Source organism: Rhinolophus ferrumequinum (assembly GCF_004115265.2).
Source record: "Rhinolophus ferrumequinum isolate MPI-CBG mRhiFer1 chromosome 5 unlocalized genomic scaffold, mRhiFer1_v1.p scaffold_110_arrow_ctg1, whole genome shotgun sequence".
Classification (NCBI taxonomy): domain Eukaryota; kingdom Metazoa; phylum Chordata; class Mammalia; order Chiroptera; family Rhinolophidae; genus Rhinolophus; species Rhinolophus ferrumequinum.
In genome coordinates this window covers 11,816,741-11,843,650 of record NW_022680355.1, presented here as the reverse complement: position 1 = coordinate 11,843,650, position 26,910 = coordinate 11,816,741, and the positions used below count along the sequence as shown (strand labels likewise).

Genomic DNA, 26,910 nt, shown 5'->3' with positions numbered 1-26,910 from the left:
GAGTTTTAAAGATTACTGTAGAAATTGTTTCTAATACAATTTCATAAATATGCATTTCTGCCTCAGTTGACTTTGTAGTGCACTACTTACAAACAGTTTATCAATTTGTACCAGTTAGGGAATAAGTTTCACTTTATGTAGTGTTGCATGAATAAACAGCAAATAAGATAACATTTTTTGTAAAGGTGGTAAAACCTTTAAAAACACTCTAACACGCATCTCCTATGCCTTAAGTTCAATTAATAGCTTTGAAGGTATTCTGTTTAAAATGAAAATAATTTAAAACAAAGTAATATTTAACATTGCAACCCAAAGCTACTGGACAACTAATGTCACTGAACATAAAAAAAATGAAAGAAGGAACACTTTTCCTCAAGTGTTTGAAAAGTCCCACACTGACTTTTCAAATGAGAAGACTTGTATGTGTATCAAAGTTTTTCAAAGAAAAGGGAAAATACTAATTTGTTGGCATCATCCATGTCTAGGCAAGTTGCAGTTAGAGTCACGTCAAACACAAAATTGGTAATTCCATTTTTAAAATAACCAAGAACTATTTTATAAATAGGGTGAACGGGGAAAACTTGTATGCATGGTAAGGTTACATTCTGTCTTGGAGAGCAGAATGAAATGTAGGTGAAAATGCACATATTTAGATAAAATGGGTAATTGAAAGGCTGTTTCACTAGTGAAACTTCACAACATCTACCCCTAAATAGATTATCTTCAACTTACAGCGTGATATCGAAGGTAAAGAACAATTTTTGAACTGGGTCCCTCATAGACAAGAATGTCAGTATCTTCTTTAATTCCAGCTGACATGGGAGGTACAGAAAGTGTTCTTACCAATAGCTACTCCTAAATGGAGCTGCTACTTTTTGAATATTTCCAATAAAGTTATTTACATCTGTAACAAGGATGCCACTATTTTCAAAGACTTCTCTGGAGAGAGTAGGCTTTTCTGTAAAAAGAAAAAGAGAGCTTTTTGGTGAAAAATTCATTAACGTCATTTAAAAGTATATAGTTGACATACAACATTATATTAGCTTCAGGTGTACAGCGTAGTTAATTCAACATATTAATGTACATTTTTTTAAAGTAGAACCTGTGAAACTCCCTAATACATGTGGGCAGAAAAAGGTTCAAAGCTTTGGGAGCAGCACCCTCTCTGGGGAGTGGGAAGGATGCTGAAAACCACTGAGGTATGACAACTATAAGTCATAATTTTAAAGGTTTGGTTAAGATTCACATAAAACATTGAACATTAGAGCTAAATATAAAATTAAGTACTTGTAGGTGACGATGAAGGGCGTTAACTGGACAAAACCCATGTACCCCTCAGCCGGCCTTATGTGCACTTAGGAAACACCAGGCTAACGGCTAGTGTGCCTACTGCTACACACATCTCAGGTACCAGTGACCCTATTGCAAGAACATTTTTAGAGCTGACCTGTATCTGGCATTAACTGATGAAAATGAGGCAAAACCAAGGCTGTGACCTACCTGTTAGGAAGACAGCAAACCTGGCGTGGATATGCTGCATTTGCAGGTTTAGCAGACATTTGAAATGTTCTGCTTTTGTTGATGAGCGAGAGTCACACTGGTGATAATAAAGCAATTCAATGATATTTGCACTCTGACATGACTTCAATATTAAGTTCTTCTTATGTGCAATTGAATCCACTCTGGAAAATATGTAGAAACGTTAAATTTAGATTCAGTGAAAGTTTGTAAGTTTAGTTTTTTTACTGTATCTTCATTTTCAGTTTTACTTTTCTTCCCTTCGCTATACTTACACTCCTAGTTTTACCACTTCTGTTAAACTGAGATCCTTGTTCCCTTTGCTCTTTTTCATAACACACTTGTCTTCCTAGACGCCACTGTCCTGTCACATCCCTCAAAACATCACAGGTGTACTTTATAAAAATAGGGATTTAAAAACCCTATTTTTATAAAAATACGGTCCTCATTCTAACCAAAAGGGACATTCTACTACCACATCCAACAATGTCGCTGGGCAAGCCCTTCATGAATTTCCAGTGACCCCTTTGCTTATTACACAGCAATGGTTCCAAATCTTTCAAGTCTCTGCAAAAACCTCTTTTCTTTACTAAAATTATGGAACAGCTAGCTTTTCCTTAATTGCTCACCTTCGTTTAAATCTTGTTACTACCTATCTGTTTTCCATCCTGTTTTAGAGGAAAATGCTTACCTTGTAACCTTCTCTACCTTTGCTCTTAATTCCACCCCACCAGTCCTGTCCATCACTCACAGGCCTCTGCCTGATGCCTGGAGAAAACCCCTGTCCTCCACAGCCACCACCAGACAGGCACGACCCACACGCCATGATGTGAGTCTCCTTCCAGGCTTTATCTTTTGTGTCATACCAGTTCATGGCTGGCGTCACACCATGCATAGATTTTTGTTTTGGATACCAACTTTCCTATGTTCCTTATTACTTACTCTAAATAGAAACTCTTATGTGCTTCTACTTCCTGTGTCACGTTATTTGCATATATTTAAAAAAACTATGTATCTACGTAGTCCTTATGTCTATTTCTTATATTTACCTAGAGATGGAGTTGAGGCTGGTTTTGGAGTTACTGAAAACCAACCATTCACAAATTTGTAGAAATAGTGGTTTTTAAAAGCTAGGGTTTTTTGGGAATTTCTCAGAAAGGTCAAAGGGTATGAATTTCCTCATTGACTGTCATTATGCCAGACTGATGTGACTTGAAGAGCATATTACAGTGTGACAATGATGTATCTGTCTACCCACAGTCCTCTGAGTGCTGAACTAATTCATCCTCACTAATTTCACGGGTGTGCTGAGGCATCTCGGGACTTTCATTTGCTTCTCTTCTCATTCCTGAAGTGGAACATTCCTCTCAAGTGCTGGCTAAGTACTACTTGTGAACTCAGGCTCACAGCCTCGGACCCTGTCAGCTGCTGGCTGTCCTCCTGGCCTCGTGCCTCTCCTGAGTACAAGACATTCCTAACTTCTAAGCCATCTTTCCTTTCAGGAGCTCACATACTTCCGTTTTTACACCTAGGTTTATTTCCTCTGGAGAAAGCAGTATGGTGAATCACAGTACCTGTCATTTTAGAGATGAGCATTGTGGGGTGGAAGGCTAGCTTCACGGCTCACTGACTTTGTTTGCCCTGGGTCAGGCCTGTCATCCTCTTGTGCTTCTGTTTCCACATTACTAGAGGCTGTTTCCCTTCTCTCCCCCACATTCATTCAGACTGCCACAAGTGGTGTAAAGCACCCACTAGTGCCTGAAACAGTCATTTAACAACTGGCTTGTCAAATCTATCCTTTTTGAATCCATCTCTGAGCTCCAGACTGTTTCCACTCTTCCCAGAACCTGGAGGCACATCTTTAATATGGAAGAGCCACCCCAGGCCCTTCAGCCAAGGAATCAAAAAACTCCTAGGATCCCTACATCCGATTTCTTTACTTCTGTTCGTCTAGGTAACAGTATGTGCCTCAAACTCTTGATTGTGATTACAGCACACAGCTTGCTCCATTAAAAGCCCTGCTGTAGAAACAAAATCCAAACAGCAGTCAGCAGGCCTAAGTAAGAGCCGTGTTCAGTGACGTAGGTGGTTCCCACTGTAGCACAGGCTGGAGGACCGTCCAGAGCACACACGGATTCAGGGTGCATCACATGGTACCCCCAGCCCATCAAAGGGGAAGGGAAGAACCCCCACACAAAGGGCTTACCTTGCATCTTCTTTTAGCTTTTTATTCTCCTTATAGTGAAGCAACCACTTCCACCGTCCATTTCCATTTAGTTTCTCCAGGATTTTGACAATTTCCTTCAGTTGAACTACAGAATAGAGTATGATCCGTTTTAAGGTTTTTTGCTTCTCAAAGCCCAGAAATTACTACTTGTAAAAACTAAGACCCCGTGTTTGAGTGTGTACCATCATTGCCACATGTGTGGCTGGGCAGGATCAGAACACTGCACTCCAAATGTGTGACCCCTACTCAGGGCTGCCAGTGACATGCCAGCAGCAGAGAGCTGTAGAGGATGGCCCTGCGGCTCCTAGCAATTAGACCTGTGCACATAGCACAGAAACCACACAGGAGGTCGCGTTGTAACTGAAATCTAGGTTTCTACCCTATTTCCCCGAAAATAAGACCGAGCCGGACAATCAGCTCTAATGAGTCTTTTGGAGCAAAACTTAATGTAAGACCCTATATTATATTCATTATATCATATCAAAGACCCGGTCTTATATTAATTTTTGCTCCAAAAGATGCATTAGAGCTGATTGTCCAGCTAGGTCTCATTTTCAGGGAAACAGTAAACACAGCAAATATTTTTCAACTCCAAGTTCCAAGAACTGTGCTTGTTATGGTATATCCTCCTCCTCCCGACCCGGAAGTGGTACCTGAGCGAGGGCAGGTTTTGGTCATCCATACAGTGTCTGCCCTGTGCTGACTTTTGGAGAGGAGCGAATTACAGTTGACTTTTGAACAACATGGGGTTAGGGGCGCCGACTGCCCGTCAGCCAGATATCACGTGACTTAACTAGGGCCCCGCATACACAGATGTCCGACCTGCAGTTGACCCTTGAACAGCATGGGTTTGAACTGCTCAGATGAAGCAGAAGTGGATGCACAGAGTTCAGACCTGTGTTCTTCAGGGGTCAACTGTATACAAGGGTTCAAGTAGGTAACTAAGAAGTCAGGGGTCAACTGTATACAAGGGTTCAAGTAGGTAACTAAGAAGACGTTTAGCAGCCATTGTTATAGATTTCCATGGCATCAAGATGGCAGAGGTGGTGGCAAAAGACATGGAGCAGAGAGGGCTGATTCTAAACAAAAAAATTAACACGTGGCTGATTTCAATTTGGAATACGATAAAAATCTCAAATTTGTGTGTGTAGCCACTCCTGAGAGAAGGGACTTGGGAGCAGGGTTGGTGGTGAAGACAGAATGAGAGGTTAAGAGCAGCGCACCGGGAATGAAAACTGTACAAAGAGGGTGGCGCGGGGCAAAAAATAAGCCCTCAGGAGGTAGCAATGGACATGTTTGGGGTGAGGAGAAATTGATTGGACTAGATTTCAAAGAAGGGAAATTAAATGACCAACCTAACGTCAGCGTTTCTAATATTCTGTCATCTGACACCACAAAGCCTCCGGTCCGAAACAGCTCTTGGTAGGTGTAATTGAGGACATCCTCAGGGCTGTCCACTCCGGCGAAGAGGACACTGGGAAAATGCTTCAGCTTCAGCAAAGAAGGAATCTGAAACACAAAAGGATCCCCAGTGAAGATAGGTTCACTGGGTCGCTTTTGTCACATTTATCTGGGAGTTTCAAGATTCAGGAACAGCTGAAAATCCCTTTAACCTGATTGACTGTGGGTGATTCTGCCACACATGAGGAATATTAGTCCATCACCAATGCTACTAATTCACTAAAACTATTAATTACAAAGGTCTCTACAGTTCCAAAGGTTGGAGATAATGGTGAGGGAACAGTGTCCCTGAGGTCTGGGAGTACCTACCTGCTGTCAGGCAGGTAACAAGCTCACACCATCATCCCAGGTGGGCGCTGTAAGTAGGGACCGGTTACTACCTCCTGCCAACAGGACTGTATACCCAGTCTATGCCCTTAAGTTCCATCTCTTGGCAGAAACAATTACTGTGTTTCCCTGAAAATAAGACTGGGTCTTATATTAATTTTTGGTCCAAAAGACGCATTAGGGCTTATTTTCTGGTTCTTATTTTCGGGGAAACACGGTACTTCAACTAATAGGTAGATATTCACAAGTCTTCTAAAGTAAGATTAAACTCTCTGAAACATTTTGTCCTATAAATACCTTGGTAATATTACAGTATTCCTATTGCATATCATCTCAACCGCAGTATCTTTCCAGTTAGATTTAATGGTAACGTGTTTTCATTTCTTCCCTAAATGAAAAAGGCAGTGACGAGGCTGATAATCAGAATAACATAAAATGCCTGCAATACATTTCTTTGTAAGATTTTCCAAACCTACTTGATGTAAATATGAGGAGATATCTTCATTTTTGATGATGACCATTAACGTGTCGTTCTCTCTGTGAAAAGCCTGGCAGAAATGCTCAGGTTCGATTTCTGTATGGCCGCCTTTCCTCAGAAGAGTCTGAAAGATTTGCAGACAGCCATTACCAAAACAGTGAACTATCAAAAAGCACATCCGATGTACTAAATTATATCCTAATAAGACAACACAAATGGCCGTTGATCTTATTACTAAGTGAGCTTTCTCCTGTAAACAAGTGACTCCTCCGTATCACTACCAATTGCTTAGAAGTGTATTTTAAAGGCAAAAAAGCATTTTATAATAAATGTTTCATGTCCACAAAGTATCAAAGGCTGATTCTATTTAAACATCAGACTAATATATAGGTCCCACCCTCTCAAGGGAATTACCCTGGGGATGCAGAGATGAACTCTTAAAAATGCCACCTCCAGTCACGACGTTTCTAGAACTCTCCCCGTAACAGCTGTGCATTACTGTATCAGTAATGGGGCCTGGGTTTGGGGAGAGCCAACAGTCCATTGGACATGGGGTTTTGAGCACGATGGGAGATGTCTGTTAACTGCATGTTTACTAGGCTGCCTGAGAGGGAGGTTAAGTTCATGTAATCAGACATTCCCCAGACCTGTCCTCCTTTGATGCTGACATTGTTTCTGTCTGAAGGGTTCTGGAGGTTTCCATTGCACACTTTGATAGTTACACCAAAAACACTATTACCATCACTTATTTCCATTATGAAAATAAAAGTGTTACTTAACTTAGGTCAGTCTCCCCTGGATCTAAAAATAACTCAAAGTTTGACTATTTCCACTCACTCAAAATGTACGGCAATGTATTTTCAGACATTCTTACAGGCAAGATTGCTTTTAACAGAGCCCACTGAGAAATATCTAAAATGTAAATCTTTAGCCCTATTTTACTAATAAGCTATTTGAATGAATACATTTTGTTATGTGCAATATTTTCATCAAATCCTGTGGTGGTCTGAGCTTTTTGTCATGCACTCTGAATTTTGACAACAATAAAGGGGCTCGCAGATCTTCATCTTACAAATGGGGGGGGGAGCTGCCATCCCACTAACAAATGCTTCAGGACTCTGTAAGAGACTGAAGAACTACAGGGATAGTTTTGGAGCTTTTAAAAACACTTTGCCTTGACAGTACTTTATTCCCATTTATTTTATGTGTCCACTTTCTCACTTGAAGATTAGTTTCACCTTTGCACAAAATTGGTTATTTTCTGTTATAAATAGTGGCCGTGTGATATTATCGTGGAACAGTCCACGCACTACTGGAACAAGCCGGGTATCGTAGAAGTACTCCTACTGTAAATGAACGTAACACAGCTATGAGCTCTCTCCTGTATGAAAACCAGTATCATCTGTGCTTACTGTGGCTTTTGAGAAGATGGAAGCAAAAAGAAATCCAGGATGCTGCTCGATGGCAAAACGGCCACGGCCATGATGCTGACTCAGCTGGTCCCTGACTATTCTGGCACACATCAGGGTACAGTATATGTAATTAGCCAAACAAAATTAACCAAGGTAAAAAGGAAATTAATTTCCAGGTTACTTTTGGAGGCCAAGCATCTTCAAAACTGAAGGCCATGTAATGCTTTTCCAACTACACTGCTTACCAAAATGGCATGGAAACTGGAACAAAAACAATGGGAGAGCTATGGGGACACTGATCTAGCAACCATTTATGAAGAACCTTGGAGAACAAGATGATCCTGATAGGAAAAAAAAATCTTAAAAACCACACTCCATCAATTTGGAAAAAGCTTTAAATATTTTAAAATTATCTTTAAGTGATTCAACATAGGAGCCACCAGCCGTCTTAGAGAAAAATGAGTAACTAGTAACAATGGATAGCTTCAAGTTGAAGCCTGTTAGCTGTCATTTTCCTGATCATTCTCCGCACTATCTGAAGAGATCCCTAAAATGCAAATGTGATGCTATTCATCTGTGAAGAATTACTTTTCAGCGCCTCTCAGGTGACTCAGGAGTCTTAAGTGCCACAGCATGACGTCTATGAGGCCCTTCCCCCCAACACAGCCCTTTCTTACATCTCCTGACCTGCATCTTGATCGAGCACTGTGCTGCGTGCATACTGCCCAGCCCTCCTCAATGGGCCCGTGCACCCACCTGGCCTTTCGGAAACCCTCTCGGGCTCCCTTTCTGCTTTTCTGGCTACAGCACAGCCACTGACTGGAACTGGCCCGTGCAGGCAGCGTCTGCTGCGTCCACTGCACCCCCCACACCGAGACCCTCACGTTGTCACCAGCAGCATCAAAGACGTCACCAACATCTTTGGATTCTGTTACTTAGTAATCCAACATTTACAGATTTATCATGTGACGCATTTACCACGTGACCTACCAGGCTTTCACAGGGGACTTACCCAAAAGTGCTGACAAGTGAACTCGGAAACAAATCTAGTTGAGCGTTTAGAACCAGGACACTAACGGTATGGCTGTCCACACCCGCGCGCGGTCAGCGCGATGTGTTACGGAACACATCCCTGACACCAGCTGCCCTCCAAACACGGTACAAGCCCTGCATCATCACACTCACCATCGTTTAACTTTACATTTTCTTGTAAAGTTATCAGTGGATTTCATTTCCCCTCCCCTGCACACTTTGGGGCTCTAAAGCAGACAGAAGGACTGCCATCATTGGAACTGGCTCCTGCAGTGAGGTTGGAGGGCCCCACTTTGGGCCAGTGCTCGGAGCAGGTGGGGGGTGGGGGCTGCAGGCCAGGAGTGCAATCACACACAGGTAGGGGTGAGCTGGCCGTGACGGCTGGAGAAGGAAACTGCAACCCTGGCAAAGGCCAGGACAAACCTGGCAGGGCTGGACTAGAATTGGAATTGGGGAGTAACATGCACCTACTTTGCTTTTTAAATGTAAATACAGATACAGATGTTTGTGCATTTAACACATATATATTTCCTGGCTCTGTTTGCTAGCAAGACACAGATGCAATGACCCCCAGTGGCAATGAGTTCACCCACTGCCCAATCTTGATCCCAAATGCTATTCTTTACTAAAAAGAATCACAGTTCCTTGGAGAAATGGCTGACGTCAGGGCTGCAGCAGGAAATACACAGGTAAGCCTGTGATGTCACATCGTACCACAAAGGAAGAAAGTGTTTAAAGAATTATGGGGACTTGTCAAAAGGACATAGAAGACAGCTTGAAGGGACTCCCAGTAGCTGCGTCTGAGACAATTTGAGCATTAACATGAATGACGAAGGACCAGATGGTAACTGAGTAAAACACTATGGAACACGGGTCCACACTGATATAAATAAGCAAATAAATGAACAAATGGAAGCTCTAAAAAATTAATATAAGACCCGGTCTTATATAATACAAGACCTGATCTTATATTAATTTTTGCTCCAAAAGACGCCGTAGAGCTGATGGTCCGGCTGGGTCTTATTTTAGAAACACGGTATGCACGTATGTATTATGGGATGATGGCACACCTTGTCTGCAACATATTTTCAAATGGTTCAGAAAAGTGGGGTATCTGGGTGAAGGGTTCCATTTCTGTAACATTTATGTGAATTTAAAATTATATTTTAAGAATTAAAGGAGAGAATGCCACCTTTTCCAAAAACAGAAGAGGAATCCTGAGAAAGTAAAATGAAACTAATGGTGAATCCAGACCCACTTAGAATGTTACCGTGATCACACATTTAAAATTAGGTCCCTATCAACTATCCACACTAATGAAGGAACACAGGTAATAATTTTTAATAATCTGACTTTTACTTTTGGAGCATGTTTGTATTTACATTTGAATATCTCTATACTGGTAACTTTTTGTGAAAATTAGTCACTGCATTAACTCTGGACCATCATACAAACATAGAGCCAAATGACAGATTCGTGTAGTGTAACATTTAGTATGCAGATAAAGACTGAGCTGTGCAACCCAAATACTGCTTCATGCATTTTTTTCTGAAGCCAAGAATGCTAAATTACTTTTAAAATAAGCTTAAAATTAGATGGCAATCAAAATAATATAAACTGTACGACTTGGCAGCTCACCTTTGTTCTCACAAAGAAAGACTTGTCTTCTGTCTCAACGAGGTAGAACAGGAAGGTACTTTTGCAAGCCTCTTTCATAACACTTTTCAGTTTGACGTGCAAGCTGGCACACAAGTCTGTAATCATGTCTTCATAGGAGGCTGACCTTCGTGGGGAAGATGAATACATTTCTTGAGATACGGCTTCTCCAGAAGCAACATCTGACCCCTTATCTTGGAAAAGGACTTGGTTGCTATTCATCATCACCTTGTTGAATTCGGCATATTCATTGAGAATAAGTGAAATATCACTCCGGGATTCTTTCAAAGTGCTATTATATTTCAGTTTGTTGAGATGGAATGCAGTCTGATTTCTTTCAGAATTTGTAAGATGATTTCTACTGTGATCACATCTTTCCTTCCAAAAGGAAGAGCTTTCCAGATTGCTGGGTGTGTGGCTTGTCAGATGCTGACTCTGCTGTTTGGCATCTGAGAACATGACTGTGACCACAAGGGGACTTCTGCTCCGGGATGTAGGGCGTAGAACCGGGGACTTGGCTGCTTTTGTCAAAGGGAGAGGCGACTCCTTCAGAAAGACGGTGGAAGAGGCAGAATGCTGAGAAGCCCCCTTCTTTATAATTTGTTTCAGTTTATGATCAAAACGTAAATATTCCAGATCTAAAGTGTTCTGGGTAAGGTTGTCTGCCACCTGCCAAGTGTCTGTCCAGGAGCTGACCAAGCCACATTTTGCAGTGTAACCGGGGTGCTTCCTGAGGCTGTGCGAAGCTTGATTGGTCTGTTTGAGCTCTTTAGTTACAGTAAAGTTAGCGTAAGTCCAGGGGAGACCATGGTAGTCTCTGATCTGGATGTAACGTGGCAAACACTTACCTTCTTTCTTTAACCCACCAGACCGGTTTCTGGAAGGTGTGTTGGTCTCCAACCCTGGAACTTGGTTAGAGTAGCTCCAATCTTCATTATCACTATTGCTTAGCCTCAAGAAAGAGTCATAATCATCTTGTGTAGCACCTTCTTTTTTCTTGGTGTGACTACATCGCAAAGTGCAGGAATCCTCCATGTCTAATTTGAGATTTCTACAATCACCAAGATAGTCTTGATCGGAGTCTCCGGAAAGCGGTTCGTACCGGATGTCAGAATTCACACTGATAGCCATGTCCCCACCCAGGGATTCAGAGTCCTTCTTGGCCCCGAGCCCCTGGCCTGTGCTCTTCTTTCCCATTTGCTCTTCAGAGACTCCATACACAAGAGGGACACGAGATTTGGCAACAAAAAAAGCAGAAGGGTCTTTATTGGTATTTTCGTTAGTGACTTCAGTGTTCTGGTAAGAATCAGCATGGAAATACATGGGGGAAAGCCCACCGTTCAACAGATCTTTTGTGTCACATGTCAACATATCTTGCAGCCTGGGAATGGATTTTTGTTTGCCTCGTGGAGATGATGTACTGTTTGACTGAGAGCCAAAACCTCCTCGATCTATGGTTTTTTCATGTAATCCAGCTTCAGTTTCACTATTAAGCAAACTGGCCATTCTGACTACTGGTATTTCCTGTGTTTGAAACTGTCTCTCTGTGTTTACGGGTTTTGTACAATGGGTCACGGTACCATTACCCGAGGAAAACACAAGTTTGGGGACCTCTGAGGACGTGCGCGCCTCTGTAACACCAGCTCCACCAACCGAGTCAGAACTCAAGGACTGAGCTTGCAGGTAACTGCTTTCATTTGTTTTCAACTCACTGCTAGAGAGACTTTTCTTAATGCTTTTAGGGCTAGTCTGCTTTAATGGCATGTTCACTATACCACTTGGAGCAGTTGTGGAAACCAACGGGTCAGCCGAAGACTTATTTTCCATAATCTTTCTAGGACTAAATGGAGGCTCACTGGTCTCCAAGGCAAGATGTTTTAAGTCCAAATTTCTATTCTCTATACTAATGGGCTGCAACAGATTTCCTGGTATTACCAGTTTTTCTACAGAAGTCTTGAAGTCAGCTCCATAACTGGCAGTTAGAGCAGGATGGTTTAACTCTGTATCACAGCATGGCACCTTTTCTGAGAAAGATACACTCTCATCATTCTCACTTGGGACAGTTTCCTCACTTACTTTACCTGGAAGGGTTAAATGTCTATCTTTTCTTCCTGGATAATTATTTAATACTAGTGGCATTTCAGCAGAAAGCTGCATTTGCTGAACCCGAGTTAAGGTATCGTGTCCCACTGGGTGGGTAGGGCCAACAAAACAATTTTCTTTTTCTGTTATAGCCAAATCTACTGACTCTATCTGGGAGAATTTCTTACTTTCCTCACATTGTGAATCAGGAAGTTTTAAACTACATGGAGATACAGACTGACACGATTGTGTTTCTTCAACTGGTACTTGAGGGTCAGGACTAGAAGCTGGTGACACTTCTTCAATTAAAGAACCAAAGGGAAAGTCTGAGGTAACATTAACTTCTGCAATCTCAAGGGCACAAGTTTCTTTAGGAAGTATTAAAGTAACCATTTGTAAGTTATCACCTTGTCTCTCCTTATTATCTAATGGTTTTTTGGACACCGTGGGAAGCACTGATGTGTATTTAGCAGAATTCACTTCTCTGTTTTCTATCAAAGTCACCTCTTCTGGCTCAATTATGTCTTCATCCATATCCTGGAGTGCCAAATTTGGTAATGGGGCCTCCTGATGTTGCCCTATTTCACCAGCGGGCATTTCTTCTCTGGGGCTTGTAGGTGGTGATATTGTGAGAGTTAGGTCAATGTCAGCATCGTCCTCTAACTCAAGGCTGATCTCTTCTCCATTTATAGATCGGCTGGTTGGTTTGGTAAATGCTGAATTAAATGATTCAAAATTCCTACTGATACTCTTTAGACTGCTCTTGTCACTCTTTAATTCTAAAGAGTGATCTGATGTATTACTTCTTGATAGAATACAGTTAAGTGAGTCATTTTGTTCCAAGGTGGCAGAGGCTGACGATGGCACTTCTTCAGCCTGCGAAGGCTCCATAATCTCTTCCGAAGGAATGCTAAAGAGACTCTTAGGCTGCAGAAAAAATTCTTGAGGGAGTTTCATTTCTTCTCTGGGTAATGAGTAATTAGAACTTCTAACTAATGGTAATGCCTCTTTTGCCACTGAATTCTCAGATGGTGATGACAAGCCTGGATTAGGAATCTCTTTCTGTAACAAACACATTTCTTTAGCAAGTGTCTCCCCACTTACTGAGGAGGCACTGAGGTACTTAGTGCCTTTTTGTCCTGACATTGCTAGGGATGAAATGTCCTTAAGACTTTGTGTTTGTGCCTTTTCAAATGTGGATACAGGATGTCTAAGACTTGTACCAGCTGATACCTGTTTAATCAACTCCACATTAAAGGCTGTAGGTTTATCAGCTCTGTTTACAACTTCTGTCTGTTTTGGTTCACAGGCATTTTTTTCAAAAGTGAGAGGAACTGGTTCCAGATTAATCATTACATACCCCATATCATCCTTCCTTTCCAATGAAGGCTGACCTCCTTTGTTTATGGGGCTGTTATGCTGGCTAAGGCCCTGTAAACTACTTGTTTTTCCTTGCACTGTTGCATGAAAAATATCAACTTTGCTTTCAAGGGTGCTATACACAGACTTCTGACAAATCCCCGACTGACTGCTGACCCCATCACACGTTGTGGTGAATGGGGTTTGCGTGACAGTATCATCGTAAGAAGTCATTCTTGTGCTATCAAACGGCTCAAAGGTTTTCCCTTCACCAGGAACAGAAGGTCCATTAGTTTGGGTACTTCCAATACTAGAAAGCATAAGATTAGAAGTCTCTAGTTTATCTGATGATTGTTGTTCTTTTCCCTCCATTATCTGAAACGACAAAAGTTAAAAAATAAAGATTTTTTTTTTAAACATTTATGTATGTGAAGAACAAACTAGCCAAGGATTAATTTAAGTTTGTCTCTTCTTTTGAATCTTCTAATCCATAAGACTATATAATAGGGTAGAGACACAGTAAATCTCTCTCTTGTTAGGCTTAAAATACCCAATAGGAGAGTGTTTTCTTTAAACATACAACACACAGATGAGAGCTCCCAAACTTTCTAATTGCATAGCCTATTTTTTGAATGGACTTTTGGGAAGAAAAGTGGCTAGACCACTGACAATTTAAAGACTTGAAAATGCAGCCTGTTTGCTAAGTAGTATCACTTAATTCAGAAATGCAGTTCTAGAAAAAAGTACTCAATTAATTTTGTTTTTAGTAAGACTGAAAGATGATTTTCAAAACAAAGAACAACTTATTTTAAACACCAGCTTTCAATTAGACTATAAATACATTGTCATCTGGAACTTTCCCATAAGGAAAAAGATTAATTACTCTCTCTTGTACTCAGACTACAATGATTAGCAGTTTTTCCATGGTAACAATTTCCATTCTGATAAATGAACATCCCGTATGCCTTAGCTATCATCTTTGCTTATAACTGGAGATAATTTCTCTCTCATTGTAATGCCGCCTAGTCAACGGAGCACAAGAAAACATAGTGCAGTTTGCATGAATAAACTAAACCAAAAGAAATGACGGTGAATGTGGATTTAGGTCAAACATTAGCAGAAATACCTCTGATAATTTTGATATCCTCATATAAACAGGTTATTTTGGTATTTTTTAAAAGGCTGAAGCATGGTCTTGTTTGGAATATATTAAAATGGACTGATCATACAATTGACTATACACCTGTAATTTTTGGAACACTGCGGTCACAGATTTCCTGCCATGTCTTGAGACAATCATGTGGGAAGTCAGGACGTGTGTATCAAATCTCTTGTTAAAAACATTTCTGTCTTAACCAAAGAAAGACAGGGAGCCAAGTAATTGGCAGGGTGGGGCTGAGACCCAGAGTTTTAAGAGGACATGACTGGCTAGGCACAAAGCACAGAAAAGTCTTGATGCTAAGAGTCTTCTAAGAACTTTCCCGTGACCCGCCCAGCCACATCGTGGCTATGAATGTTTGACCACAGTCCCGAATCTTACCAGGCCTGTGGTCTTAGTGAAATGCAAACTGTGGTTATCTTGGTATGTTTGTTTTTTTTTACTACAGGTTAAGTGTAATGTTTCTAAAAGAATGCTAAATTAAAGACACGACTAAAAGAACATGCTATTGACTTCTAATGCCCACTGTGCTGGAATTCTCTTCACCTCCTAGTCTGTCCACTTGTAGAATAAGGGAGTGGTTTGGCACGTGAGTGTGTGCTGTAAGGTATAGGCCCAGTATCCAAGAAGATGGAAAATTTTTTAAATATGTGCTACAGAAATTTTTAGGAATCATTCATTTTAATACTCTACATTCCTACTTCTTGCTACTCTATTTCGTGTTTGCAAAAGATCATTCCTAAAATTAGTACTGATGGTAATTATATATTACCACAACAAAAAATACTTTATAAGAAACCAGTATATATGTAAGTAGTAATCAAAAGTGGCCTGACTAAATTATAAATATTTTCTTATTCTAAGATAGTAATTCTTAACCAGATTTTATGTTATCTCTGAGAATCAAATGAAATTTATGAACCCCAATGGGAGAAAAGCCACATACATACATACATACATATATACATACATACAGTATTATGTATAACTGTATGTATGTGTATGTACGTATGTATACACATATACACATACATGCACACAGAATATGGCACTGAGAAGCATCTAGATAGATTTGAATCCTGGCTTGACAAGTCACTATGTGACCCCAGGCAATTTTCGTACTTCTCTATTCCTTTGCTCTCCCCTCTATAAAACGGGGAGTAATGGTCTTCACCGCATCGGGTGGAGAGAGCATTAACTGAGTTAACGTGAGGGAAGGTTCAGACCACTACCTGGCCCACAGTACTTCCATCAGTCTCCATTATGATGATGAAGCAGAGCATCTGGAGACATTCAAAGACCCCCCTGAGGCTCACCCCTGGACTGCAAATCCCCAAGTAACCCCAGGTTTAGAAACAGTGTCTACTCAATGTGAAGACAGGCATTGTAAATACCCAAACCCATGCAAAATTATTCTGGAATAAATCTGGGCTGAAAGTTTGAAAAGGCAGGTATTTTGTCAATCCATTTACTTAGAATCTTGCTACAACTTTTTTATTTGCTCCAATTAAAATCTGATTATCTGGCCTACCTGAACATCATTTGAGAACAATGAAATGAAACAAAATGTATTTACAGTATTTACAAATAGTTATCTACAGACCTGTAACCGGTCTGCCATTTCATTTACTGTTCCAGTATGTTTTCAAAAATAATTTTAATATATTCAGTTTTAATTTACTTTGAGGTTTATCAAAGATTTCTAATATTTATTACAACATTTGATCCGTAAACTGTATTCTAGGTAATACATGATAGGTATTATTCGCTTCTTTGAAAAGAAAAATAAGCTCAGAGAGTACAGATATTATACAACAAATAAACGACACAATCATGGTTTGCTCCCATGACCTCTACGATTTTTTTCTAGTTTCTTCAATCACACAATCTAGAGCAACACTTGTGAAGACTAAGTTTTTGGCATATATAATCCTTTACAAAGCTAGATAATCCACTTTCCTAAAAGAAACCAATGCCTTGTTTTGAATGTGATTTTACATACAAAGAAAAAAGGAAAAGACAATGTCTTCAAAAATACTGTCACAATTTACAGTATTCAGCTTTACTTACCTCATTATTATAAGAGTATATGAAATTCTGGCTTTCTGGGGTAGCTGGATGACCCTCTCTTGCAAAAATTTCTTTCTGTTCATTCTGTACCCAGAGTTCCAAGCCTCTTGCAGGTTGTGGTTTAATGAAGGGAAGCAAGGAGTGAGTGTCAGGGAAGGACACTTCAGCACTAGGACCTCTGGGAGCTTCCTTCGTCTCCAGCAAAGGGCCTACAGTACACCTTTCCACGCTGGGAGACTCCTCAATTTCACTGACTTCAAAAGATCCTATCCTGCTATTTATAGACACGTATTTGGCAGGGTTGCTGTGTTCTACTACTTTCCGGGATGATCGGATGACTTTGCTTTGATTACTGTAAAACAGGGCCACCCACATATGAAGTAAAAGCTTCACTTCTTCCAAGTTATCAGGTAAATCAGTGTTCCAGGGCCTGAGGTTTTAAAGAACACACAAAATCAATGAAAACGGTTATTTTAGTTCATTATCTTATCATAAGCAAGTGCCTTCATTATTAAACTTAGTTTTTGTTTTCCTTTTTATTTTTAAAAAAATCACACAAGCATGAAACAATGAATGAATAAGATAAAAATGAAGTTGATTTAACAAATAATTATACTGAATCTAATCTACGCATTTTACAGAGACAGAGAAACTGAAACTGGTAGAACCATGACTGGAATGCAGGTCGCCTAACTCCTAGTCTGGGATTTTTCTTTGGTAACATGCAAACTCTACTGGACACAATATACCTAGTACAAATCTTCAGCCAACTGCACAAATCTTCATCTCCTTGTTTCTGCTAAGTCTGGCTGATTCATCTCTATTTTTGTGTCTCTCTTCTAATAGGTGGAAAAGTCTGAAGGTTAACATATCTCTGTGGGCAATTCAGCAGAACTATATTATTTTCAGATTACAGTTCTTGAAAATCTCCTGAAACCAAAAGGGGAGGTACAAAACATTTCTGGCCATCTGCCAAGCAAAAGGATAGCAGAGAGCTGGAGTGGGAGGAGTTAAGAGGGGCTACAGAGCTAGCCTTCAGTTAAACAGGATTAAGGCTCAGGAAATGACCCTCATGAGTAGATGGGAACGCAAGTATATGCTCTTACGAGTGTGAGCTCCTAACTGGAAAGAAGCCTGACACAATTCACTCCCTCACATGTGAAATATTCCACTAACAGGTAGCTCAGTGTCATTTCATATACCTAATGCTTCCGGCTAACAGTAATGGTTAACATTTATTGGTATGCACCCCTGTGCAAAACCCTTATGTACGTAACAACCTTAACATGTAGCTAGTATGGAACCCACATTTTAAAGTGTGCAGTGCTCCACTGGCATCACCTGGAAATGCAGACTCTCAGGCCCAATCCCAAAAAGACTGAGTCAGAATCTGCAGTCAGTGAGGTCTCTGGATGAGTAGTGTACACAATAAAGATGGAGGAGCACTGTCCTGAAGCACAGGGCCTGGGATCACAGAAGCCATTTAAGTGGGAGAACCCAGATCAAAAGCACGCGCTTTCTGCCACTCTGCTGGGTAAGGAGGACACTTCCACAAGCTAGAAGTAATTCTTTAGATGTTTCTTCTGGAATTCAGTCTGGAAAGCATTATTTCTATATCTCACTATTTTGCATAATGATCTCATTTAAATATTATAATTCAGGGCTGCGAAAGCTTATTAGAAAGGAACATCTCAAAATGGAAAGCCATTCAGGACGCTAAAATTGTCTTGCAAAAGTTCTCCACATGATCACCGCTGGACAGCGGGAAAAGCAGCCTCACAGTCTTCACTGTCAGCAAACATGACGGCATTATAAGCCAGTCACTGGATTTACGAACAGTACTGCTCTCTCCTCCTCCAAAGTTTGGCACAAGCCTCCCTGCTCACTACACGTATCTCAATAGGAAATGTACCTCTGTTTGCATCAAGTGCCACTCCTACTCACCCATGTAATGCTCTTAGGACAGTTTTCTCCAGGGGGTTGTTGGTGTATTTGCTGTCTAAGCTGAATACATAGCTTGTCTCACACTTGAAAGTGACCTTAAAAGAGCCGTCACAGCTGAACACGGTATGAGAACAGTAAGCATCTCTCAGGCTGGAGGACAGCAACCTGCTCTTCCGCCTGAGTAGCGGGACCTCAGAAAGCTTCTGCAAAGGGGAGGTGTTCTGCTGATGCCGAAATGGCATTACTTTTCCCACTGGGGTTCCTGCTTCTGGGCCTTTTGTGCCATTCTTGGCAAAGGCAGGGCCTGGTACCCCTCTCTGTTGTAGAAGCTTCTTTGAATGTTCTGCAAGGAGCAGGGCATACGAATGCTCCACAGCAACAAAAGAGCTCTGGCTTGCACTGCCGGTCTCTAGTGTTTCCTCAGGAAGCGCCGCCTGGGCTTGTATAGGGGCCTCGCTACCAGGAACCAAGCTCTCCTCCTCTTGGCTGACAACGGAGTCTGATGTTGGATTACTCTTCTCAGACGAGGGCTCGGGTAACAGTTCACTTTTTTGTCTTTTAACTCCTCTATGATATTCATGGTCAGATGCACTGCTCAGAGAATGTTCTTGAGAAAGTAAAATGTCATTTTGTGGCAGTTCAGAGGAGTGGGGAAGGTTTCTGGGCTCAGGTGACGGTGCGGTAGAGGAAGCAGCACTTAATGCTAGGTCAGCTAACAGATTTAAGGCCTGGGAGTCACAGTTGGCAATGGAGTTCTCAGCTGGGTCTTTCTGAGCCACTGTGATATTTTCCGGTTGAACTGTATTTATGTTAAGAACATCTTCTTGCCCGTCTGATGCAATTTCTGATTGAAGCTGTGAAGTGGTTTCTTCTTGGGCTTCCATATAAAAGAAAAAAGACACAGCATTTGATTTTCATGTAATTAACTCTTTTCCATATTACAATGGTTTAGTGAAAATCAATGGTTAAGTCAATATATTCAAGAAAAACCTCTTGATATATTGCATAGACTGTACATCAAAATTTTCCTATCAGACTGAAGTCTCGTCCAACTCTCAGATCTATTATAATGTATTTACCGGAGGAAAAGTTCTAAGGAATATGTATATTAATTTAATAAGAAATCACCCTTCAAAAATGCATGTACTGAAATACACACAAGACATCCCGTTCAGCTAAAGGAATATACAAAGAGCAGAAAATAAAAACAAAAAAAAAGAAAATAAAAGCCTGCCCTCATAAAGCTTACAATCTAGGGCAAATACCAGAATTTCTGTTCGAACTGTATATTACAGTATGTTAACATACTTTCTTAGAAATCATATCCCTTAAGTGATTAATCACCTAAGTTCAAAATAGAGATGATTTTGACAATACTGATGTTTAATTATAACATATAATGATACGAATAAAAAATAAGATAGTTATACAAGTATTCAGAATCACTAATTGAGTTCATCACTGTTTAAAACTTTCATTTCTGCACTGAAAATATTTCCTCTACTCTATCTGCAAGATAGCAAATCTCCTTGCCTACTGATAATTTTTCTCTCTGCAGATAATCCAGTCTATCCATTTGCCTTCAATCAGAAAAATGGCATTCTCAAGTGGTTTACTTGCATTCTCAGGACATAAATTCTTAAAAGCAGTTATGATGAAGGACAAAGTTCACCATACTAGGCAACCATTCCCTATAGCAAGTGGCTGGTGGACAGAAAAGCCAACTGTGCTCCCCTTTGTAATTAATAATAGCAGGTCTGGAGTAAATTATCAACCTGCCTGTAAAAGCCAATGACTGATCCATTTAAAGAGAAGAAGAAAATTTTGGCCTATGAGTTCATCAAACAGAATGAGAAAGGTGTGTGCATATGGTGGGGCAAGTAAAATTAATCAGCCACTGTCCAGTTTTTATTTAAAACAGTAAAAGCCAAGGGGGCTAGGTGGCAGGCAGTGACCCAAACTGACCCAAAGCAGAGTGATCTCAATCCCATGGGTGTATTGGAAACATGAAATTCATTTTATGATCTGATATATTTATTGACACTACTTTCATTCTACCTCTGTTAAGATTATGGCTCTTACAGAATATCACCTATGAATAAAGTTAATACAAATAATACTGTATTGAAGTAAAGAAAACGGGTTCAGTTTTAATGTGTAGTCTCAGATAAATCATTTAATTACTACCTTGTTAGGGGTTCTCAATCAATTAAAAATACAATACCAATAATCTGTGTCTTTTAAGAAATACAGGTAAGATAATGCCAAATTATAAAAAAAAATATATAAGGAGTTCCATAAATAAAAACTTACTGAGAACTGTAAAAAGGACAGAAAACCATTAATTTCAGTTTTAACAAAATGAGCCTTCTTAAACTCTAATATTTCAAGTATAAGAAATGAAACAGGTTAATATAGATGATTAAGAAATAAAAGAAAAATTAAGAGATTAAACAATCTCTTTAAAAGCTTTAAAAGGTGGTAATCTAAAATTTTAACTTGGAATACAGCTGCACTATATAGACAGACATTTGCAATACAAATCAGCCTACTTTTGAATACACATTTTGAAAAGGCTTCATTTTCTGGGCTCATTTTTCTGCCAATACCCAACTGCACAACTCCTTCCCCTTATCAATTAGTCTACATCTGAGAGCCAACTTAATACAAAGAATTCAAATGACACGGCTAAGAATACAGGCATTCTATGCTCATAACGCTTATAAACTAATTGGAAAAGACAGGACCAAGACACATCAAATGATTGGAAAATAGTATGACTTTAATTCTAGAATGTTCTCAAAAACCCAAAAGGAAATGAGAGAAAAAAGAGATCAGTGAAGATCAGAGCAGAAGACAATGAATGCCTCACTGTGGAGGTGCCTTAGCTGAGCAGGACCTGGACGAAGAGGGGAAGGCACAGGACTGAAACAAGGTGTGATGCCAGCGGGGCGGCACCGCGCCTGGCAGGGAAGGGCCCCGTTAGGCAAGAGCAGGAGAGAAATATGGACACGTGGGAGAGGTGAGACCACATTATGAATTGCCTTGAGAGACAAGCAAAAGAGTTTACATTTGGTGTGGATGCCAAAACTGCAACACTGGGTTTTAGAATGGCATGATGAGCTTTTGAAATTTTTTCAGTCATAAAACAATATTAAAGAAAATCAGAAAAAAACAAGTTCACTCCAACAAAACCATAGTTTCTTTCTCTGAATTTCCACTAAATGTAAGATTTTTTTAAAAAAATCTAAAAATAGATGAGGGAGCTTAGACAGAAAACAGAGAGAAATATAAAGGTATGAGGAAATGAAGCTTTTGTTAAAACAAATTAAAAAAAACATACATACAACACATTAGGACTCAATACCAGAGATAAAGTAAAACGCATAGATTTTGCAGACTGAAAGATTTACACTATACACAGAAAGAGGAAATTTAAGAAGGGAGATGGACCTGGGAGAAAAGTTAAGTGTGTGTTCTGAAAAGTTTCAGAAGTAAAGTCTGCAGTGACAATGGACTGCAAGCAAAGAGGACGTGTCTAGCAGTTGGAAATGTAGAACTAGTCAGTAGTTTGTTCTCATAAATAGACTTCATTACTTAAGCAAAATTAGGAAAGTAAAACCGCTTTTAAAGTTAATTGAATGCCTTTTAAAACCAAATATAGGATTCTGAATTACTATTTTGAACAATCCCTTTACAGTTGCCTCTGGATAAACTTAATCTTACTTTTTATAACTGACCATGGTCCTGAAAAATACTCCCAGATAATGCTACCTGCTTGTGCATTTAGACATAAAAGAGGCCATTTATAACCTTTGCAGACAGTTCATGCTCAGGTTTTATACAAACTAAAAAGTAGGTCTATTTTGTGATATTTGAATCTGTATCTGTACTTTCCTAATTTATTTACAGTAGGAAACGAAGTTACTTTGTCCTGTTAGTGTCTAAACTAAAGAATATAGCAAGAATTGTTGATAGATTTTAACTATTCTTGTTATTTCCACACACTATCTTGCAATCTTTATTTTCTGGATTGTGGTGTTAAAATTTACAGGAAGAGTATTTCTTACCAGATTGTGGCTGCTTTCTGATTCTGGGATTCTTATTGCCTTTCACTACATGTACCCTCGGTTTTTGTGGTGACTTCTTCACAGGTGGCTTAGCCCTTGGAACAGTTTTGACGGGAGATCTCTTTTGTTTCCTTGCCCTTTTAGCACTCGTGGCAACTGGAACATCTTTAGAAATAGGAGCTTCTTGGTTTTTCCTATCCAATTTGGTTGTCTGTACAAACTGTGCGGTCAGCACTTCAGCACCTTATGTAGAAAAGACACCGTTTTTTAAAGGCTATGGGGCTCAGATATTTATTAGCATAGCTTTTCATCAATTTTTTTTGTAGGGGTAACTTTAGTAATGAAGACTAAAATGTAAAATTTGGGGTATTTCATTAAAAGATTTTTTTTTTTTTTTACAAAGCAAGAGTTAAAAGTTCTCATATAAATATAAAAATACAAACTTGCTAAGTGTTGGTCTATATCCTACCAGTTGAAGGAGAAAAATATCAGAGTAAAAACTTCATAGAAACAAGGCATGACTTAATTTTTTTAAAAAGTCTCCATAATCTTCCCTGACTGATGTGGCAGACCAGGCTGAATATGCCAGTTCCCAGCACTGGGAGACGGATAATTCAATGTACACAAAGGCAGCACAGTCCCTGTCGGCTGGTGTGGTTAAGCTGTAATCACACTGCGGAGAAGAGATTATCTATCCACAAAGAGCCATCTTATGATATTTCACTTTACTACCCCTAAACATCAAAGTCTTAGTATCATCCAAAGAATCATCTTTTAAGATAAGAAAGAAAAAGGTACACTGGACAAAGTCTTTACCTGATCTAATTTCCTACCAATCTATTATAATTGCTGATCTACAAAATGCTCAGCTTTGCTTCTCACGTGAAAGGAAGGAAATAGCAAAAGATGGAGGTACATGAGGAAAACAAAACTAGTGACTGACTACCTGCTTATGTAACACAACAGAAAGTGTTTCAATGTTTTGAGAGTTTAGAAAAATATTAATAAAATACTAATACGTATTAAAAAAACTTAAAAAACTCTTTTCCCCATTGACTTTATAGAATTTCAGCTGTTCCCACCAAAAACTTTAGCCCCAAAAGTATCATAGAATAATCACACATATGAATGTTGGCAAATATTTTTAAATTATATTATACAGAAAACTACTTCTAATTGAGAACAGGAAACATGATACTGAACAGTTTAAGAAATTTTGATGACTGTTAGTGAAATGTAGAAAAGAGACCAATTTCATTTCATTCTTTTGGGGGTTAGAGAAAGAAGTGGTTTAAGAAGAGCTTTAGAATCTCTTAATGTACATTTCCCTGGGTCTAATTATTTTCCTCCTTCCTAAACTATTACAGGTAATAAAGCAGCATATTGATTTCTTCAAGGAATAAGACTTCTCATTCCAGTTGTTAACATTTTCTAAAATTTTTAGCATGAAGAAAGGAAATAAGCAAAGTAAGACTATAAATCAAGCAGGAAAACAGTTAAGAGACTCAATTGAGAAAAGAAAATAAGGTGAGATGACCAAGACCTAGGGAAGTCTTTAGCATCTGCACATGCAGGAAGGAAAGATAAGATCTCTCACAACCTAGGTCGCGGGAGGAAATGCAGAACCAGGAGACAATAGGTAGTCCAGCAAGGGCTCTCCTGCTATCTCTATCACGCAGTGCCATGTTTCTCAAGCTGCATGCCATAATCCACTGGTGACTGTAAAATAAACTTACTTGGTCGCAACCAGAATTCTTTCTTAAAAGAATGAAACAGAATAGAATAGAAGATATCAGATTGTATTACACACAGGGTAAATGTTTCTAGAAATTTTTGTTTTAGTCATGTATGAATTTGTGTGTACTAGACTATAATATAAACATATTTCTTATAGTGGATGAAATTAAAATATTTGAGAAATAGTGACAACATATATGTTGAATCACATATAATTTATTCAGTATCTTAAAGTAAATTGGTTCAGACAGAGCAGAAACTCAATCTGGTTGGCCTGAAATTTATTTGTAAGTAGCTGTATAGTTTGATTCACTGCCTTCTATTGCCATTCTTCCTACCACGCTCCTACACACACACACACACACAGACACACACACACAGACAGACACACACACACCCATTTCTCAAACCGTTTAACAGGCCAGGAATAACTATTTGTTGAACCACAGGATAAAACCTTAATCATCTAGAATCAAAGTACGATAGGATTGGCAAACCTTTTTTGTGAATGGTCAGACAATACATATACTCAGTGTTGAAGGTTGTATGTTCCCAATCACAAGCACTCTCCTCTGCCTGCAGAATGTGAAGTACCCAGAGACAACAGGTAAGTGCTTCAGGGCCCCGTGGGCACAGTTTGCTGACTCCTGTTCTAAGGGGTCATATAGCATATAGTTCCCTACTTTTCAACAAAACACACTAATAATCTGAGATGACTCAAAGCCAAAATCGCGTTGTTCTGTGCATTTATTTGACTGCACACTAAATGACTCTAGACTCTGATTATCATTCAATTTTCAGGGGGCAACAAAACCACGTGGAAGTGTTTCAATATGTATGTCCCCAGGCCACTGGACGTTCTGTTTCAATAGGTCTACAGCAGAATTCAGGTGACCATTTTTAAAACTCTGACACACATAAATGATTAGAAATTCTGTCGCAGATTGTTTTAGTTTAGGAGGTGCCAGGCATTTCCCCCCTCTGTATACATGTTCAGACTAGCAGGTTATCAGTTTTTGCTGCTGTTGGTATGCCTGATTTTAGAAGATCCTCTTCCTCCAGTCTTATTTGTCTGAGTATAGCTCAGAAACTGGATAATCATCTTTCTAGTATGGTACATAAATAACTGACAGTTTGAGCAACTATAAAGTGAAATACAAGCTTTTGGTGGGTGGGCTTTTGCGATATCTTACCGTTTTTCCCGTTTCTTGATTTTAATCTGTTATCAACGTCAGTACTTCTCAAACTTACGCACACAGACAAATCACCTGGAGAGAAATGTTAACAAACATCTGATACTGCCAAGCTGCCATACACAATAATCAGATAGGAACAGTGTTAGAATACTTATCACTAACTCCTCATTTAATAATTTACATGAATCGTGCTTACCTCTTTTTCTTTTTTGTGGAAATTGTCCTTTAACTAATTTGAGGGTGGCCTGAGAGGCTGACCCCTTGTCTGCTCCAGGAGTTCTTTTGGGGAAGGGACGGCACAAGTTCACCCTTTTACTCGGCACCACAGGCGGCATGCTCGCCTTTCTCTTTGGTTGAATTCTCACATTTGATACTGGACTTAATGGAATCCCAGTTCTCTTCCTTGCTTTAAACATTTCTTCAGAATTCTTTTCTGTTTCAGTTTCTTTTCTTACTTCTGCCTCTGAGTCAAGAAATTCAGGATCTGGAGTCATAACTAAGGAAAATCCAGCATCACAAATTCCATCTGAAATACAAGGAGACTGTGGATGCTCTGCCAATAAATCTAATGCAGTAGATACTTCCAAAATGTACCCACTAGGGTCTGAAAAATAAGACTTCAACTGAGTTAAAGATTGTACAGGGCACTTTTCAGCTGGAGGAACCAAGTCAAAATCACTGGACAGTTTGCCGAAGAATGTAGTCTCTTTCATTCCACCCCGAGAAGCAGCCGTCAATGAAGGACTTCTATCTACCTTGCACAATTCTTGGAAACTACGCTTTACTAACGTGTTTGGACAGATCCCTTCTTCAGTAAATGATTTCTTTGCTTCTAGCAGGGCACAATTAAGGGCAGGTAAAATAGGTATCACCTTCAATGAGATGTCATCTTCAACAGTCAAGTCTTTCAGCCCTAAAATATACATACATATGTTAAAAACCTGAAATTTTTGGGTCTTGTTTTATTTTACAAAAACATGTAGAAAAAAATGCTTTAGATTACAAAATTATTGGATGGTTAATCATGATACAGTATTCAAAATGAAAATCTAAATGGAAATTAACAGAAGACTTATAGGGACATTTTATGAAAATATATATATATATCTATATATAGATATAAATCCAATCACACATTGGGGGGGAGGAGAGAGAGAAAACTGAAAAAGAATCATTCAAATG

The 26,910-nt window shown here is 39.5% G+C and overlaps 1 protein-coding gene across 6 annotated transcripts in view; it reads right to left on the bottom strand.

Moving 5' to 3' along the window:
- Nucleotides 1–344: 344 nt before the first annotated feature.
- TASOR2 (transcription activation suppressor family member 2) overlaps nucleotides 345–26,910 on the bottom strand; it is a 74,508-nt gene continuing 47,942 nt past the window's right edge. For 3 of the 6 annotated variants that reach the window (XM_033100695.1, XM_033100691.1, XM_033100693.1), the window contains 12 exons: nucleotides 25,925–26,641; nucleotides 25,726–25,800; nucleotides 22,796–23,038; nucleotides 18,726–19,602; nucleotides 16,782–17,211; nucleotides 14,796–14,867; nucleotides 10,094–13,927; nucleotides 6,010–6,135; nucleotides 5,101–5,254; nucleotides 3,725–3,830; nucleotides 1,501–1,682; nucleotides 345–958 (listed from right to left, as the gene is read on the bottom strand). In XM_033100695.1, coding sequence (XP_032956586.1) covers nucleotides 840–958; nucleotides 1,501–1,682; nucleotides 3,725–3,830; nucleotides 5,101–5,254; nucleotides 6,010–6,135; nucleotides 10,094–13,927; nucleotides 14,796–14,867; nucleotides 16,782–17,211; nucleotides 18,726–19,602; nucleotides 22,796–23,038; nucleotides 25,726–25,800; nucleotides 25,925–26,641 — 6,935 coding nt within the window. In that variant the 3' untranslated portion in view covers nucleotides 345–839. The remainder of the gene's footprint in view (nucleotides 959–1,500; nucleotides 1,683–3,724; nucleotides 3,831–5,100; nucleotides 5,255–6,009; nucleotides 6,136–10,093; nucleotides 13,928–14,795; nucleotides 14,868–16,781; nucleotides 17,212–18,725; nucleotides 19,603–22,795; nucleotides 23,039–25,725; nucleotides 25,801–25,924; nucleotides 26,642–26,910) is intronic. The other 3 variants (XM_033100694.1, XM_033100692.1, XM_033100696.1) reach the window with 3 other exon arrangements.